General features: G+C 39.4%; 2 protein-coding genes and 1 non-coding gene across 4 annotated transcripts; 2 read left to right on the top strand and 1 right to left on the bottom strand.

Moving 5' to 3' along the window:
- Positions 1-1,772, top strand: LOC130995607 (60S ribosomal protein L17-1). The gene is made up of 7 exons (XM_057920963.1): positions 1-152; positions 237-273; positions 402-442; positions 938-1,168; positions 1,244-1,346; positions 1,428-1,495; positions 1,589-1,772. The coding sequence occupies exons 1-7, from the start codon at positions 150-152 to the stop codon at positions 1,628-1,630; spliced, it is 525 nt and encodes a 174-aa protein (XP_057776946.1). The 5' UTR covers positions 1-149; the 3' UTR covers positions 1,631-1,772.
- Positions 696-827, top strand: LOC130996398 (small nucleolar RNA snoR74). Its single transcript, XR_009092579.1, has one exon. It is a non-coding gene; the product is annotated as a small nucleolar RNA snoR74 (small nucleolar RNA).
- A 10,308-nt stretch (positions 1,773-12,080) lies between the features above and the next one.
- On the bottom strand, positions 12,081-13,752 carry LOC130995606 (uncharacterized). 2 transcript variants are annotated; one of them, XM_057920960.1, is made up of 2 exons: positions 12,265-13,752; positions 12,081-12,196 (listed from the first exon to the last, which is right to left on the bottom strand). In XM_057920960.1, the coding sequence occupies exons 1-2, from the start codon at positions 13,720-13,722 to the stop codon at positions 12,095-12,097; spliced, it is 1,560 nt and encodes a 519-aa protein (XP_057776943.1). In that variant the 5' UTR covers positions 13,723-13,752; the 3' UTR covers positions 12,081-12,094. The 2 variants fall into 2 exon arrangements, with proteins under 2 accessions (XP_057776943.1, XP_057776945.1); XM_057920962.1 differs by having other exon boundaries at positions 12,290-13,752.
- Between the last annotated feature and the right edge of the window lie 1,367 nt (positions 13,753-15,119).

Here is a 15,119-nt window from a genome sequence, read left to right as displayed (position 1 = left end):
GAGCCCAATAGGAGCCGACAAAGCCCAATCATAGCTCAACGTTGTGATATCATATCGGGGGTTTTAAGCACGCAGTAGCTCCTCTGTTCCGAAAGAAAAACCCTAGCATTTCCTCTCGAGTAGCGCCGCCCGCATTTGCAGCAGCGACCATGGTATTCTCTCGCCCATTCCTACTCCGATCAATGTTTGTGTCTTTATTTAGCTATTCTGACGTCTAATTTGCTGAATTTTTTCAGGTGAAGTACTCCAGAGAACCGGACAATATCACCAAATGTAATTTTTACTATTATTCGTCCATTTTTCTGATTTCTTATGGTTGAATTGAGCGTGAGAATTATTTTTTTGGGTTAGTATACTGACATCTCTCTGATTACTGATTATGTGATTATGTGTTTTTGCAGCCTGCAAGGCTAGGGGATCCGATCTCAGAGTTCATTTTAAGGTACGCCTTATTGTTCTTCCTTTTTGAGATTTCTACTGTGTTTATGTTATCATATTTATTCGTCTATGATTTATGTCTCGATTGTGTTATTGTTTTGATGCTGCCTTTTACTATGATGTCATGTTTCTTATTTTCTTTGTGTTTTTGAGCTTTGTTATCGAGTGAAGTATCCAATTAATATGGATATTACGCTGGTGTGTGTGATGCTTGAGGTTTACTGTGTTAGATTAAGTTTGTAGTGTGAAACCTGATGATAAAAGCAGGGATCTGTGACCATTTGTGAGCAGGTCTCTCGTAAACTTCAGGGACAGAAACCGGCAATGTTATTGGGTGAACCTACTGAGTTATACCAATGATTGATGGTTCAGTAAACAATGCTACATTTGTTTTGTATTGAACAAAATGTTTTTCAATAAAATTTTGCCTCTAAATTTTAGCATTAAATGTGAAATCTTGAAATCAATTTGATGTATCTTAATTCGGGCATTTATATAGAACACTAGGGAGACCGCACATGCTATCAGGAAGCTTCCTCTGGGCAAGGCCAAGAGGTATTTGGAGGATGTGCTTGCCCACAAGCAGGCCATACCTTTCACCCGTTTCTGTGGTGGTGTAGGCCGAACTGCTCAGGCAAAGAACAGACATTCCAATGGGCAGGGGCGCTGGCCGGTAAAGTCTGCTAAGTTCATCTTGGATTTGCTTAAGAATGCTGAGAGCAATGCTGAGGTAAAATTGCTTGTTTACTTGAGCATTTTGGAATCAATCTTTTGGGTTGTAGTTGTTGACTTTTGCTGTTGGCAGGTGAAAGGCTTGGATGTGGATGCTCTCTTCATTTCTCACATTCAGGTTAACCAGGCCCAGAAACAGAGACGTCGCACCTACCGTGCTCATGGAAGAATCAACCGTGAGTTGCTATATTATTGTCGTTTGTTCCCAATCTTATTATTTATCACCATAATTTGCTAACATGATTTCTCTTCGACAGCTTACATGTCCTCTCCTTGCCACATTGAGTTGATCCTATCTGAAAAGGAGGAGCCTGTCAAAAAGGAGGTAATCTCAAATACCTTTTGTTATTAGTAAATAGCTGTTGATCCTATATGGTTCTGGTTCGCTAAACTTCTTTTTTCTTAATGTAATTTGCAGGCTGAGTCACAATTAGCAACCAGCAAACCCAGGAAGGCTTGAGCTTGTAGTGAATGAGTGGATCATATAGTTTTTCAAGTTTTGGGAAAACTGTGTACCCCATTTATTTTTGCAGATGAGTCTTGGTATTTATTTTCTATTTTTGAGGATTATTGGATTTTCATCTAATGCTATGGTTCTAAAAGCAGTCTTCTATACCCTTTTACAGATGCTTGTTTGTTACTAGCGTGACCATTGCCCTTGGCAACATCGATTTGGTTATGATCATTAAATGATTTAATGCCTAAAATCTGCAATATTTTATGCAAAATCTTTAGTGCTTGAAAATTCAGCGTTCGTCTTCTTCCCTGTTGGATTGTAGTAATAATATGTTTTCAAACTTCAATTCTTTTTTCTACTAATGTTCTCTATTCTGTTTGGTATGTTTGGTTATTTGGATTTTCGATGTTTCTGAATCATGTTTATTGTTTTCTTATTATTTTTAATTGGGACATTAAAGTTTGTGGTCTGCTATTTTGGGCTTCAATTAATTTTGATTTAAAGATATGATAATTATAAGTTGATTTTAACAGAAAACGAAGTATCCGTGTAATGATAGTCCATTGTGTATTAGTAGTTTTTTTGACAATGTGTATTAGTTTTTTCGTTTGCTATGTAACTTGTGATATGCTATGGCTAAAGCTTAACTTGTCTCATCAGCTAATGAGCTTCACTAAAGAGTTTGAGTGATTTAGGAGGAGCTCAATTAAATCTCTATATTCAAATATAAAATCAAGGGTTTGGAAATTGGAAGTGGATTGAGGTAGAGTTTTCCTCAAATGTTTTTTTATATAAATTTATTTATTTAAATAAAATAATTTTACGGGGTTTCTGTTGTTTGTCCCATTAGCCATTATAAATCTCGATTCCATATGTTTGTAGTTTAATTTAAATTGAAACTTTAACATTTCTTCAGTTATTATGCTTTAAATGGAACTAATTCCTAGACAAATTGATTGAGAAGAATCTGGTAAATAATTTCGAAAGATAATGACAATCCAGCAAAATAAGTAGTTTTGATATATTGGGTGGATAAGGGATTGGCAGAACAAACGGTGCAGTGATAATGCTTGAGTTCGTGGGCTTCCAATGGGCTCTAACGGTCCTATTGGTTGGGCCTAGACTTTGAATATATGTCTAGCGAGCCCATTTAACCCATATTCTTTTATGGATCCATTTGACAACTCTATGAACATGCGTCCCTAGAAAACAACTAAGTACTTCTCTTCTAATTATTGTTCTTTATTTATTTGTTGAAAGTAAAAAAATGGAGCCTGAAGAAGAAAAGAATAGGCGGTTGTCCATTGTTAAAGATTGTTGAGAGTTATGGAATGTTTGAGTTGATGCCTAATCTACGATTTCACGTGATCTGCTGCACAATATTTTCTTTTGGCTTTGTTGCATTGCATGCTTCAACTCTCGTTTACCACTTTTTATTTTAATAACAAAATGTCGGATTATAAAGGATAGATATTGTACGACTACCCAGAATAAGCAAATAAAAGTAGAAGGGCTGAATTCAAAGAAAATTCGGAAATGCAAAGTTCTATCACGATTAAATAAATATTATTAAACCCACCCATTGCTACATAATTGTTTAGTAGATGTTGGAATAAATGGCTTAATTTGAATGAGTAATTAAATGCCAAATTGGAAAGATAAGGAGTCTGGCGCAGAGGAATCAAGTCTCCTCTGGCGAAATGTTTCCTCTGGCACCTCGACTCCGCTGGCGCCTCGACTCCGCTGGCGTCTCGACTCCTCTGGCGTTTCGATTCCTCTGGTGTCTCGACTCCTCTGGCTTCTCAATTCCTCTGGCGTCTCGACTCCTCTGGTCTGCTCTGCGGACTTCTCTGCTCTGGCACAACGACATCAGCTCTGGCGAGTTTAGCTCTGTTCTGGAGCGAATTTGGCTCTTTCTTTGAGCGTCGTCGCGAGGAGTTTTGAGGAGCCTTTAGTTTTGATAAATGAAACGGTGGCACCGCGTGGAGAATTTGGGTGGATGAGGTTGCTAACGTGGCAACGTTTGGATCAGACTGGTGAGGTGGGGGTGGTTGGTTCGCAACCCTTTGAACCGAATCAATGCGATGGTTCGGACCATTGCTTGGTTAGAACAGACACCCCCTGACAGACACCTCTTCATAGCACCCTTCCTTCTCCTATAAATACATCACTGCAGAATGAGATTAGACACACCAAAAATTAATTCAGATAATTAATTTACTCATTCTCTCTTCTTGTTCATACTCAAGTCCCGAGTATTTTGTAGTTCGCTGGAAGTTCGAGTTCCTAGTACAAGGTCTCGTACTCATTAAAACCGTTGTATCTTGGGGACATTTGCCATCGAACCGTGTGTACTGTGCGGGGCAATTTTGTCTTACGGAGAAAGAGTCCAACTCTTGCCTCGGTCCTACATTCACGTCGTTATTCTGTCCGCATTTCTACACCCGTCAATAACAGTAGACAGTAATAATATAATTTTAATGACATCAAGTAGTCGTCATAAAATTTATTAGTACTATCTTTATCTAGGTCTAAAAATTTAACTGCATGAATGTATAATTTTGTTATACTATATAAAAATGTAAGTAAAATTGATACATTTCAGAATGTATTAAATAAATTACACCTTTAAATGTCACAAACTTTTGTGACATGTTTTATTTTAAAATATGCATAATAACTATCTGTCATAAAATATCATAATTCTTCAAAAACTATCTCTATAAGAACATTTGGTTATAAAGTCCAAAAAAAAAGAACATTTGGTTATAATAAGATCATATATTCGTGTTCTATGGCTTCACGGAAGAGGCAATCTTGTCAATTCCTTCAAATTGCTGCACTCCAATTTATTTAATTAAAATGGAATCATTCCTCATAGAGAGTCTGTTAAATATATAATCTATATTTTTTTGGTTGAATATTAGTACTATTAGAAGCATCAATATATGGATGTCTACGTTCATATTTATCTTAGAGGTGCAATTTAAAAGAGATTGGACGGCCGCTACAATTTCTTGAATCAAAATCTCGGTGGCATTCTTATCTGCTTTGAGTTGTGCTGCTTATCATGTATGGATAAAATCCACTTGCTCAAAATTCATACTTAGATTGTTAAATTTTAGTTTGTGTTCCCTGTAACAAGTACAATAAATAATATATATGATCTCAAAAAAAGTACGTACAATAAATAAATCGGATTAATTTTCATATATAATTTTTTCTTGAAATATATTTTCCTATATAATTGATGGTTGGTTATTTGAATATTAGAGCATCCACAGTGGGGTGACTTGATAGTTGACTTGATAGAAGGGAGTCCACAGTGGATGACTTGATAGCTGACTTGATCTTTTTAGTATTGATTTTTGTATTTTTCATTTAAATTTAATTGCACAATTTTAAATAACACAATTTACTTACACTACAAAAAAACTTACCGTACAGTCGTACACCGACGGAACAACGGCGTAATTGCGACGAAGATGTTTTTAAAAGTTTGCCGACTGATTATTTTTGTAGCTAATAATTCCATCGATAATCCGGCGGTAAATTAAGTGATTTTGCGCTTATTAAAATTTAATAATTATTTTTAAATTTTACCGACGGAAAATAATCCGTCATTAACTATTTTTTTTAATTTATTTTTAATTTTACCGACCGAATAGCGACGAAAAATAATCCATCGTTAAATATTATTTTTATTTTTTTTTATTTCTTTGAATTATTTTTTTTATTTTTTAATTAATCCGTCGGCAAATATTATTAATTTTTTATTTATTTTTTAAAAAATATTTTTTATTATTTTTTAAATAATATTCTATTTTATTCTTATTTTAAAATTATTGAGAATATTTTAAAATTTATTGTTATTTTCAACAATAATATTAGTTTTTTTTAATTAACGATAATATTAATTTTTTTATTATTTTAAATTCGATTGTATATTTACCGTCATTTTTTCGTCGGCACCACAAGTCTTAGATATCATGTCGACATATTCTAAGGTTATGAATAAATGATATTGTATATTGAAATAGAGTTTAAATGAATTAAAGGTGCTAGTTATATCAATAATACGCGTGTTCTGTACTGGTGACCATTCGAAAAGAACTTCAAGGTTAAGCGTGCTTGACTTAGAGCACAACTAAGATGGATGACCCACTGAAAAGTTCGTCTTAACGTATGCAATTAAGTTCAAAATACATTATAAATACCAAAATACTTGTGGCGAGTGTTTACTTTTTATCCCTCTAAATGGAGGGATAACAAAAATTATTAATATATCTCCTTGAAGTGAAAATAAGGAAGAAAAAATGATGAACTTCTCTTCTGTGTAAAATGTGGGATAAGAAATGAGACATTTAAAGGCATAAATTTTTGTTATCCCTCATTTTCTCATCCATCAAAGTGAACGCACATGTGGGGTATAAAGCTAGATTGATAAAAAAAAATAGTTTTTCATAAAAAAAAAAAAAAGAAATTAGCGACAGAATTTATTTCCGTCGCTAATACCGATGGTCATTTCCATCACTGATTTCAGACGACGCCAGCGTCGTCGCGTGCTCGCCTACGGACGGTCCGTCGTCCTTTCCATCGGTATTTAGCGACGGAGACGAAATTTCGTCGGTAAATTTTTTACCGACCACTTTCACGACGACACACGGCAGTCGTCGGTGATCCGTCGGTATTATGATTTTACCGACGGAATTTTTCGTCGGTAATCGGCCAGATTCTTATAGTGTTAAAAAATAAATTGTATTAATTTTAAGGGCAAATTGCATGAAAATACCTCACTTTATACCAAATTCCGGTTTTTTGACAAACTTTTTAATTGTAGCAAGAAATTGAACGACCTTTCAATTTATTGCAATTGGCATCTCCGGTGTTTTTCCGGCCAAACGTGGCAGCCGGAATGCCAAAGTGGCATCAAAAATGCCAAATCACCCCCCTCCCCCTCCCACGTCACCCTCTCTCTCTCTCTTCCCCCATCCCTCTTCCCTGTCTCCCCCATCGGCTTTCACCCTCTCTCTCACTTCCACCACCGCCGCCACAACCGCCCAGAATCTCGAGTCCGACGCCGCTTCCCCCAAAACAGAACACACACACAGACGCAGCACGGGGCGCCGCCGCCTCCCTCTACAATTCCGGTGACAGCCAGAGCTCTCCCTCTCTTGTTCGACTCTGAAAATGATGCATGCACTCCCACCGCCTCTCTTCTCTCTAAACGCTGGACAACCAGCAGTAGCTCATAGCCACCGCCGTCGCCGCCCTGACTCCCGACTCTCACCTCTCTTCATCGGCTGACACTCCCTCAACAACACCACAACACAAGCCAACACAACAAGACACAACACTCAGCAACACCACAGCACGACGCCGTCAGAAACCCTAAGCCCTAAATCTAGACATATCCCTTCAATCTCTCTTCAATCCGACGACAGCACAGCCAGATCCGCCGATGATCCACCCCAGATCCGCCGCCACAATGGTGGAGCTCGCTCGCCGCCTCTGAGCCCTAATTCTTTTCTTAGATCGGTCGTCACTCTCTCGCTCGTCTCCTACTCTGTGGTGGCCTCCCCTTCCGCTCGATTCCTTTCTCTCTCTCTCTCTCTCTTGGCTGAGGCATTTTCTGGGACTTCCCACCACTCGACGTCGCTCTTTGGCTTGAGCCATCTCCTGAAAATCGACGTCGGGAATCGAGTGGAGGGGAGAGAAAGAGGGGAGGGGGAGGAGGCAGCGGTGGAAGTGAGAGAGAGGGTGAAAGCCGATGGGGGAGACAGGGAAGAGGGATGGGGGAAGAGAGAGAGAGAGGGTGACGTGGGAGGGGGAGGGGGTGATTTGGCATTTTTGATGCCACTTTGGCATTCCGGCTGCCACGTTTGGCCGGAAAAACACCGGAGATGTCAATTGCAATAAATTGAAAGGTCGTTCAATTTCTTGCTACAATTAAAAAGTTTGTCAAAAAACCGGAATTTGGTATAAAGTGAGGTATTTTCATGCAATTTGCCCTAATTTTAAAAACCTAAAAATTACATTTAAAAAAAAAAACCTAAAGACATAATTTAAAATTACTTAAAAAAACATAAAGACATAATTAAAAATTACATAAAAAAATCTATCTAGTCTCCACTGCCCCTTCGCCGAGCTAGGATCTCCGCCACCCGTTGCTTGTGCCATTCGAGCTGCTCTGAAGTCCTGTCGGAAGTCTTCATGAACATGACCCGATCGTCATGGATCTCCCTCTTGAGGGCATTCTTTTTGTCGCACATCTCCATGATTCGGGTGATCTTACTGTTGGACTACTCAAATATCTCCTTAGCCTCAGGTGGAGCCTCTGAGGTTTGTGATGCCGATGACTTCCCCTTCCCCTTAGCCGCCATCGCCGCTTTGTTTTCGATCGGTGGGGAAGACGTGATTTCCTTGCCCGACGCCGAGGTTGTGAAGTCGCCCGTCTTTGACGTCTTCGTCCTCTTGGAGGCATGCACGTCTCCATCGAGGTACATAGACTTGAACCTTCGGTTAACTTGGAGCATCTTCCATGCATTCCAGTAGGTGAAGGGGCCGAAAGTGCTCCTAGCGGTGAAGATAGTTTGGGCCTTCTGTTGGAGCATGTCGTCAGAATGGCCGGAAGGCCACTTGGCGCACGTCTCCACGCAAATATTCTCCCATAACTTCACATCCGCGCTCACCCGAGCAAAGTGTCCCTTTGTTTGGCGATTTTTGAGGTTGGCGTCGATGAGGGGGTTCACCCGGTCGAGAATCCGTTGCCAATAGGCCTTCCCCTTTTGGTCGACACCCCGGACGACATCGTTGGTCTCCTCCGTCCAAATTCAGACAATAATGTCCGTCTCCTCGGAGGTGTAGGTGTGATTGGGGGTCCTTCCTTCCTCCGACATAGGAGTTGGCACCTTCTCTTTGAAGACCACCGCCTTCCTTTCTTGGGCTTTGATGCACTGTGGGCGGGCGGTGCCTCTTCCTCCTCGCCGCTTTGACGAGGTTCCTCCTCCAAATTGAAACCTGAAAATTTGGGATGATAATCGCTGGAGAGGTTGGGAACCCAATTTTGGTCGTAATAATTTGGATTGTATAGATCCATTTTTGTTGAGAGAATTTGAGAGAGAATGAGGAAGAAGATAGAAGAAGATGATTGTGGTGTTTGAGGAAGAAAGATGAATGAGTATATAAAGAAGAGAGAGAGAGAGAGAGAAAAAAAAAAGGAAAATGGAAGACAACGGTTGAATTACAGTTTTTTTTTTTTTGTTAAGGGCGGCAACGTGTCACACACGCGCCATACATTTCGCCCATCATGCCTCACCCGATAAATCAGGTCTCCCTCAAGTCTCCCCTTACTGCAGTGAGGGACTCGATCAGTAGGTGACTCGAGTGGGGCCGATCGAGTCACCCACTGTGGGTGCTCTTAGACCAGTTCTTTTCTGTGCACCACCCTATATATATACAATGCACGACACTTTAAAAGACCAGACAATTTTAGCTCAAACCAATTCAACATACGTTTAAGAAAGGTTAAATACATAATTAATTTCAACAAAGATTCGACAAGTTTGATTAATATATAGCATATTCGACTCCGATTTGTTTACTAAATAGTAAATAGCATTATTTGGTGGGTTAAAATTGGACAAGTGGTTTTTTATGAGGTCATGATGTATACTAATCTTATCTAATTATTTTTTTGGGAAAAGTATCAAATAAGCCCCCGTCGTGGTGGCCCTTTTCATATCTGGCCCCCTATAGTCGAAGGGGTATCAACTAAACTCCTAAACTAATTAAAATCGAATAATTTCCCCTCTCTGATCTAACTCCGTTAAGTGTTTGTTAACGTTTGGGTTTAATTGCACCCACTACTTCAGGGGTGGATCTGTACCTTATTTTATTTTTTTTATTTTTTTTATAATTTCAGCAACCCACCCCCGGCATCAACTTAACCGCCCCCGTACTCATCGGCTCCAACTTACACTTTATCAGCTCGCACGCGCTCAATCTCTTGATCGTCGAGTGCTTAACGTCAACATGCAGCAGCATCACCAACTCCAGATGTGGACCTGGATCGAATCCTGCTTGGTCCAAATCCATATCCGTATTTTTTTACTTAGGTCAGGATCCGGTCCAAATCCATTAGGTCCAGAAAAATGAGATTCATGTCCAGATCCATTAGATTCACAGGTTCTCGAGTCCTGACCCGTATCCATTCTTTTTTCTCTTTTTCGGTTCAGGACTCGAGAACCTGTGAATCTAATGGATCTGGACATGAATCTCGTTTTTTTGGACCGGATCCTGACCTAAGTAAAAAAATACAAATATGGATTTGGACCAAGCAGGATTCGATCTAGGTCCACATCTGGAGTTGGTGATGCTGCTGCATGTCGGCGGTAAGCAGTCGACGATCAAGAGATTGAGCGCGTGCGAGCTGACAAAGTGTAAGTTGGAGCCGATGAGTACGGGGGACGGTTAAGTTGATGTCGGAGGTGGGTTGCTGAAATTATATAAAAAAAAAAGGTGCAGATCCACCCCTGAAGTAGAGGGTGCAATTAAACCCAAACGTTAACGGACACTTAACGGCGTTAGGTCAGAGGGGGGAAATTATTCGATTTTAATTAGTTCAGGGGTTTAGTTGATACCCCTTCGACTATAGGGGGCCAGACGTGAAAAGGGCTACCACGACAGGGGCTTATTTGATACTTTTCCCTATTTTTTTTCTTACTAGATTAAATTCATATTCATTACATAATTAAAATGTTTTTAAAAAATAATTTATTTTGTTAATGCATGAATAGCCATGTGAATTTTTTGCTTGCTAAGATTCAAATACAACAGCTTATTCAATCATATATATTGCCTTATTCATATCAATTCTCATTCTCACAACATATGATCACTCATTGAAAACAGTGAGAGATAGGGGGAGAGAAATGATCCAGTAAAAATGTTATGTTTTGTGAAATTATTTAATAAGTTTTTTGTAATATACAAATAATCATTTAAATCTAGGTTCAAATCTTGGATGGGGCGAAAAATTTTCACCATATTATCTGAATACATTATTCATTCATTACAAGCAGCTTATTTATCAATTTATACTGACTTATTCATTATTCTCATTTCTCACAAAAAATAACATTCTCACTATAACCTAACTCTATATATATAGCATTGGGTTTCGGCAGTACCGCGTCCTTAGGTAGTAATATCAAATCTGAACCACACATTGCATATATGTGGCGCACTAAGAACGCGACATTGCACGTGGCAGAGGGCTTCCAAGGATTTTCAAAGCAAAATACACGCATGAGTAAAATGAGAATAAAATATTAGACATTAAAAAAAATTATTATTTTTTTATTTTTTATTTTCACTCGGTGGCATACAATGCATATAATTGAACACAAATATTCATACCATTGTACACAAAAAGTATTGCACTATGCAACTCGTCTTGCCACTGCTCGCCGCATTGATTATCGCAGGAGAAACAGTGGAGATATACAATAAATTAGGATAATAGATTAAAAATTATCCATGTACATTTGCAAGCAACAGTATACATATTTGTATGCAATATCATGTATATTTATATTCAACATTATACATATTAAAAACGAGTTAATTTTTAAAAAATGATAAAAAAAAAACTCTAAAATATTACTATACTTTAAAGGGGACAATAATACCCTTTCATTATTTTATAAAAATTTTGGAAGGCCACTGCCACGTGTCACATTATTATGTGTCCACATAAACACAATGTGTGATCTAAATTTGGATCTACATATACTATCAAATAAAAAGGATATACCAAATCTCAACCATACATACATATATATATATATATATATATATATATATATATATATAGGGTCGTATTCAATGGAGACCACGAACACGTTCACGTTCATCAAATTATATTGAACATATTAGTAATTTCGTTGAACGTATCAGTGGGGTTCAACCCCCTATATGTTCAACATAAAAAACCGTTGAACATGGCGTGAATAAATATTGACCATTAAATTAGATAAGATCAACAATTGAAATTTGATCTCAGTTATTTGAATATTTAGTGGTCTCCATTGAACTCTTCCATATATATATATAGAGAGAGAGGTTCCATTGAGAATTATGAGGTTTTTCACCATAATTGACCATTCTCATCGGATCCTTTCTTTCTCTCTATATGTATAGCTGCAAATGGTGAGGTTTGACAATCACTGCAAAATAAGTAGAGAAGATGAAACTTTTTGTGCTGTAACTTGAATTCACGCGAATATTTCTGCTATAAATTGCAATCTAGCTAGTTACACTCCAAGCTAGTTCTATACGTATTACATTTACAGACGTATATAAAACTACAAAGCCCTAAACCAAAACTAGAAATGATTGCTTTGATTGTTTCTCACGTACGTAGGCTTTAATACGATATGCATGCATGGACGAATGAAACAACAACTACAATTCAGTTATCTCACCTGATCTGCAATTCCCCACCCATAGATACATCACCGAAACCCTTCTGGTCGGCAAAACCCTGCAGCAGTCCCTTCTGGGCGACTGCAAACACAGAAACAATCAAAATCTGGTGTGAAGAATATAAAAAATGAAGTGGCGTAATTAATTACCCTGAGCCACCTGTCACCATCGGACCTTTTCAAGACGATGACAGTGTTTAGTTTGTTGGGCGAGTCGCTCTTCCAGCGGCAGTATGGGTGGGACTCGTTGTGGCGGGAGTAGACGCTTACTATCTGCCTCCTTTTGTGGTCGTAGCGGAGTGAGGTGAGGTAGAAGAGGAAGGGCTTCTGGCAAGGATGGCGGGCAACTGGCCTTGTGTTGAAGGCATAGGCGGTGTAGTCCGCTCTTTTGTACCAGTTGAGGAAGGTTCTTGTGGGCATCTCCAGCTCCCTGGGGGAGATGATGCCCCTCATCACCTGCACCACGTAACCCCACGACACCGATATGGACCAGTACTTGTCCTTGTCGTAGCACATGGACTGCTGGATTATGCTGGACGAGTCGTGCTCCACCGACTCCAACAACCTTCGCACCCCCTCCACCCGGCTCAACCCTGGGAATATCGGATCCACAACGTCAAGGTGATGGAGGGATACTAGCGGAGCCACCGGATGCGCCGCCAGCAGCCCCAGCAGGTTCCCGTACACATCGTACTGATGAAAGCCGGCTTCCTTGGTGAGAGGGACGCCTAGCTCGGCCATGCACGCGTGAATGCGGTCGTCACTGCCGTACAATCCCGGGTAGCGCTGGATGCACCCATCCTGCATCTTCTCAAGCTCCTTGGCCAGCGGGTAGCTGATGGCGAAACCGCCTCCGCCGTAAGCCATGGCGTATGAGAAGAAGATGTTCTGGACGTGGCTCTCCGAGGAGCTCCCGATGTAATAGAGCTGGTTGTGATCGTATTTAGAGAGCACTCTCACCACATTCTCCACCACGAACACCGTGTCATCGTCCCCCATCACGAACCACCGAACCTCCTTCATCCCCATCCGGAGGGTCTCCGACACCACCCGGGATATCCGCAGCGCCGATCTCTTCCCCTGCTTGTTCGTGTAGTTGAACTTCGACGTGTCGCCGGAGATCCGTATCTCCGGCAGCTTCTCCGCCTCCTCGTCGGAGATTGTTATCTTCTTGTCGAGCCACACCACCCCGCGTGTCTCCTCCGGCCGCCACCACAGCTTGATGTACTCCTTGCGCTTGTTCCAGAGGCTGGACGATGCCGCGATGCCGAACATGACATGCTTGATCTTTAAGGGGTCGTGATCGCGATCGCCATCGTCGGGAGTGGTGGTGTTGAGAACAGGGGGCGGCGGGTGAGGGGCGAGACTCTGGAGGTTTTCCTTGGTGGAGATGGATTGGAGGGACGGGCAGTCATCGTGGTTTTTGGTGTTGATGATGAATGTGGAAGAGTAGATGGAGTAGAGGAGGAGGATAGAGATGAAGAAGCAGGTGGCGCCGCTGCGGAGGCTGCTCAAGCCGAGGAGGGGGCGGTGAGCGCTGGGGTTCATTTGGGTGCTTGCTTTTGCTTCCAAACGGGAAAAACTGAATGATGTTTTTGCATGCCTCATCAAAGTGGAGATTCATGGGGAGAGATGTTCGGATCTGTGCCGTGCCTATGAATTCTTCGTTTTATCTTTTCTTTTCTTTTTTTCAAAAAAAAAAAAAATCTTCTTTTTATATAGGTATATATAAAGTAATTGCATAGTTTGTCTAGATGGAAATTTATACGAAGAAGTGTACTGATTAAGTATATTTTCATGTGGCATAATACCTATTATCATTTGTTATTGTTTAATGATTATTCTACCTAATTTATAAGGTTAATTTGATTGATATGTAAGACTTATTAAAAATGAATCTCGTATCCATTACAATCAAAACTCAACATAAGTCGTATCAAAATAATGTGACACTTAAATTTGAACCTATTTAGATTTTGAATTTATATTTATACTAGAACACAAGTACAAAACTTATACTGACGTGCATATATCTATATATATATATATAGTTAGTAGGGTCGGTCATGCATGGTCTTATATACTTCAATATCTAATTAATTGTGCAATATATGTACACACATGCTGAATGATATCCTAATATAATTGAGAAAGCTTACAAAACGTTCAAGTTACGAAATTATATACTCAAAGTGTTGTATAAATAGTTTAAGTTTAAATTCTATGACGTGTTCTAAAGAAATGAATGGATGTTTCTTTCTACAAGAACAAAGCAAAAGAGATCATATATATCATTTTAACGATTAGCTTTTTTTTTATACCTAATTTGAAATTTCTACTATATTCTATAAGACGTACTAAACAATTACTCAACTTCTCAATATTTGAAATTAAAGTTCATCCAAATTTTCCATATAAATACTACGCGTAAAAACTTGGTGCACTCTGTCTTATGGGTGATCAGATGGGTCTAACTCGCACCCCGATGCATCACTTTGACCTGCGCCCTCTCCCTATCTTAAACCCTAATCTTCTTCCCTTTTTCTCTCCATCTCTCTCCCTATGCCCCTCTTTATCCCTACATTCCACCCCTTTTATCACCAGCTCCTAATCACTATTTTCTTAATTAGCAACAAAAACTGCAATTAACACAATGTAATTGTAGGAAATAAACAGCAACCGAGTTTACTCGTATCCACATGGACTGATAAGCGAAACTACTCTAAGTAATCCTAATAAATTCTATAGCAATATTCAGGCAAACACAAATAAGATTGAATAATGAAAACTGAACGCAGAACAAAACAGATAAAAACAGGAAAATAAACTAAATAATAAAAGACTCTAATAAAATAATTAAATAAAAATAAATAACTCAGATAAATAAAATATGGGTTAAGGTGCAGATAAGCCCCTGAAGTGTGAGCCCTTAGAGCGATTTGCTCCCTTTACTAACTGTGTGTGCAACTTACCCCCTAAACTACCAAAAATCGCACATTTAACCC

The sequence above is a fragment of the Salvia miltiorrhiza genome, chromosome 7 (assembly GCF_028751815.1).
Source record: "Salvia miltiorrhiza cultivar Shanhuang (shh) chromosome 7, IMPLAD_Smil_shh, whole genome shotgun sequence".
Lineage (NCBI taxonomy): Eukaryota > Viridiplantae > Streptophyta > Magnoliopsida > Lamiales > Lamiaceae > Salvia > Salvia miltiorrhiza.
The sequence above is the reverse complement of the archived record's forward strand: the minus strand, read 5'-3'. Positions and strand labels throughout refer to the sequence as shown.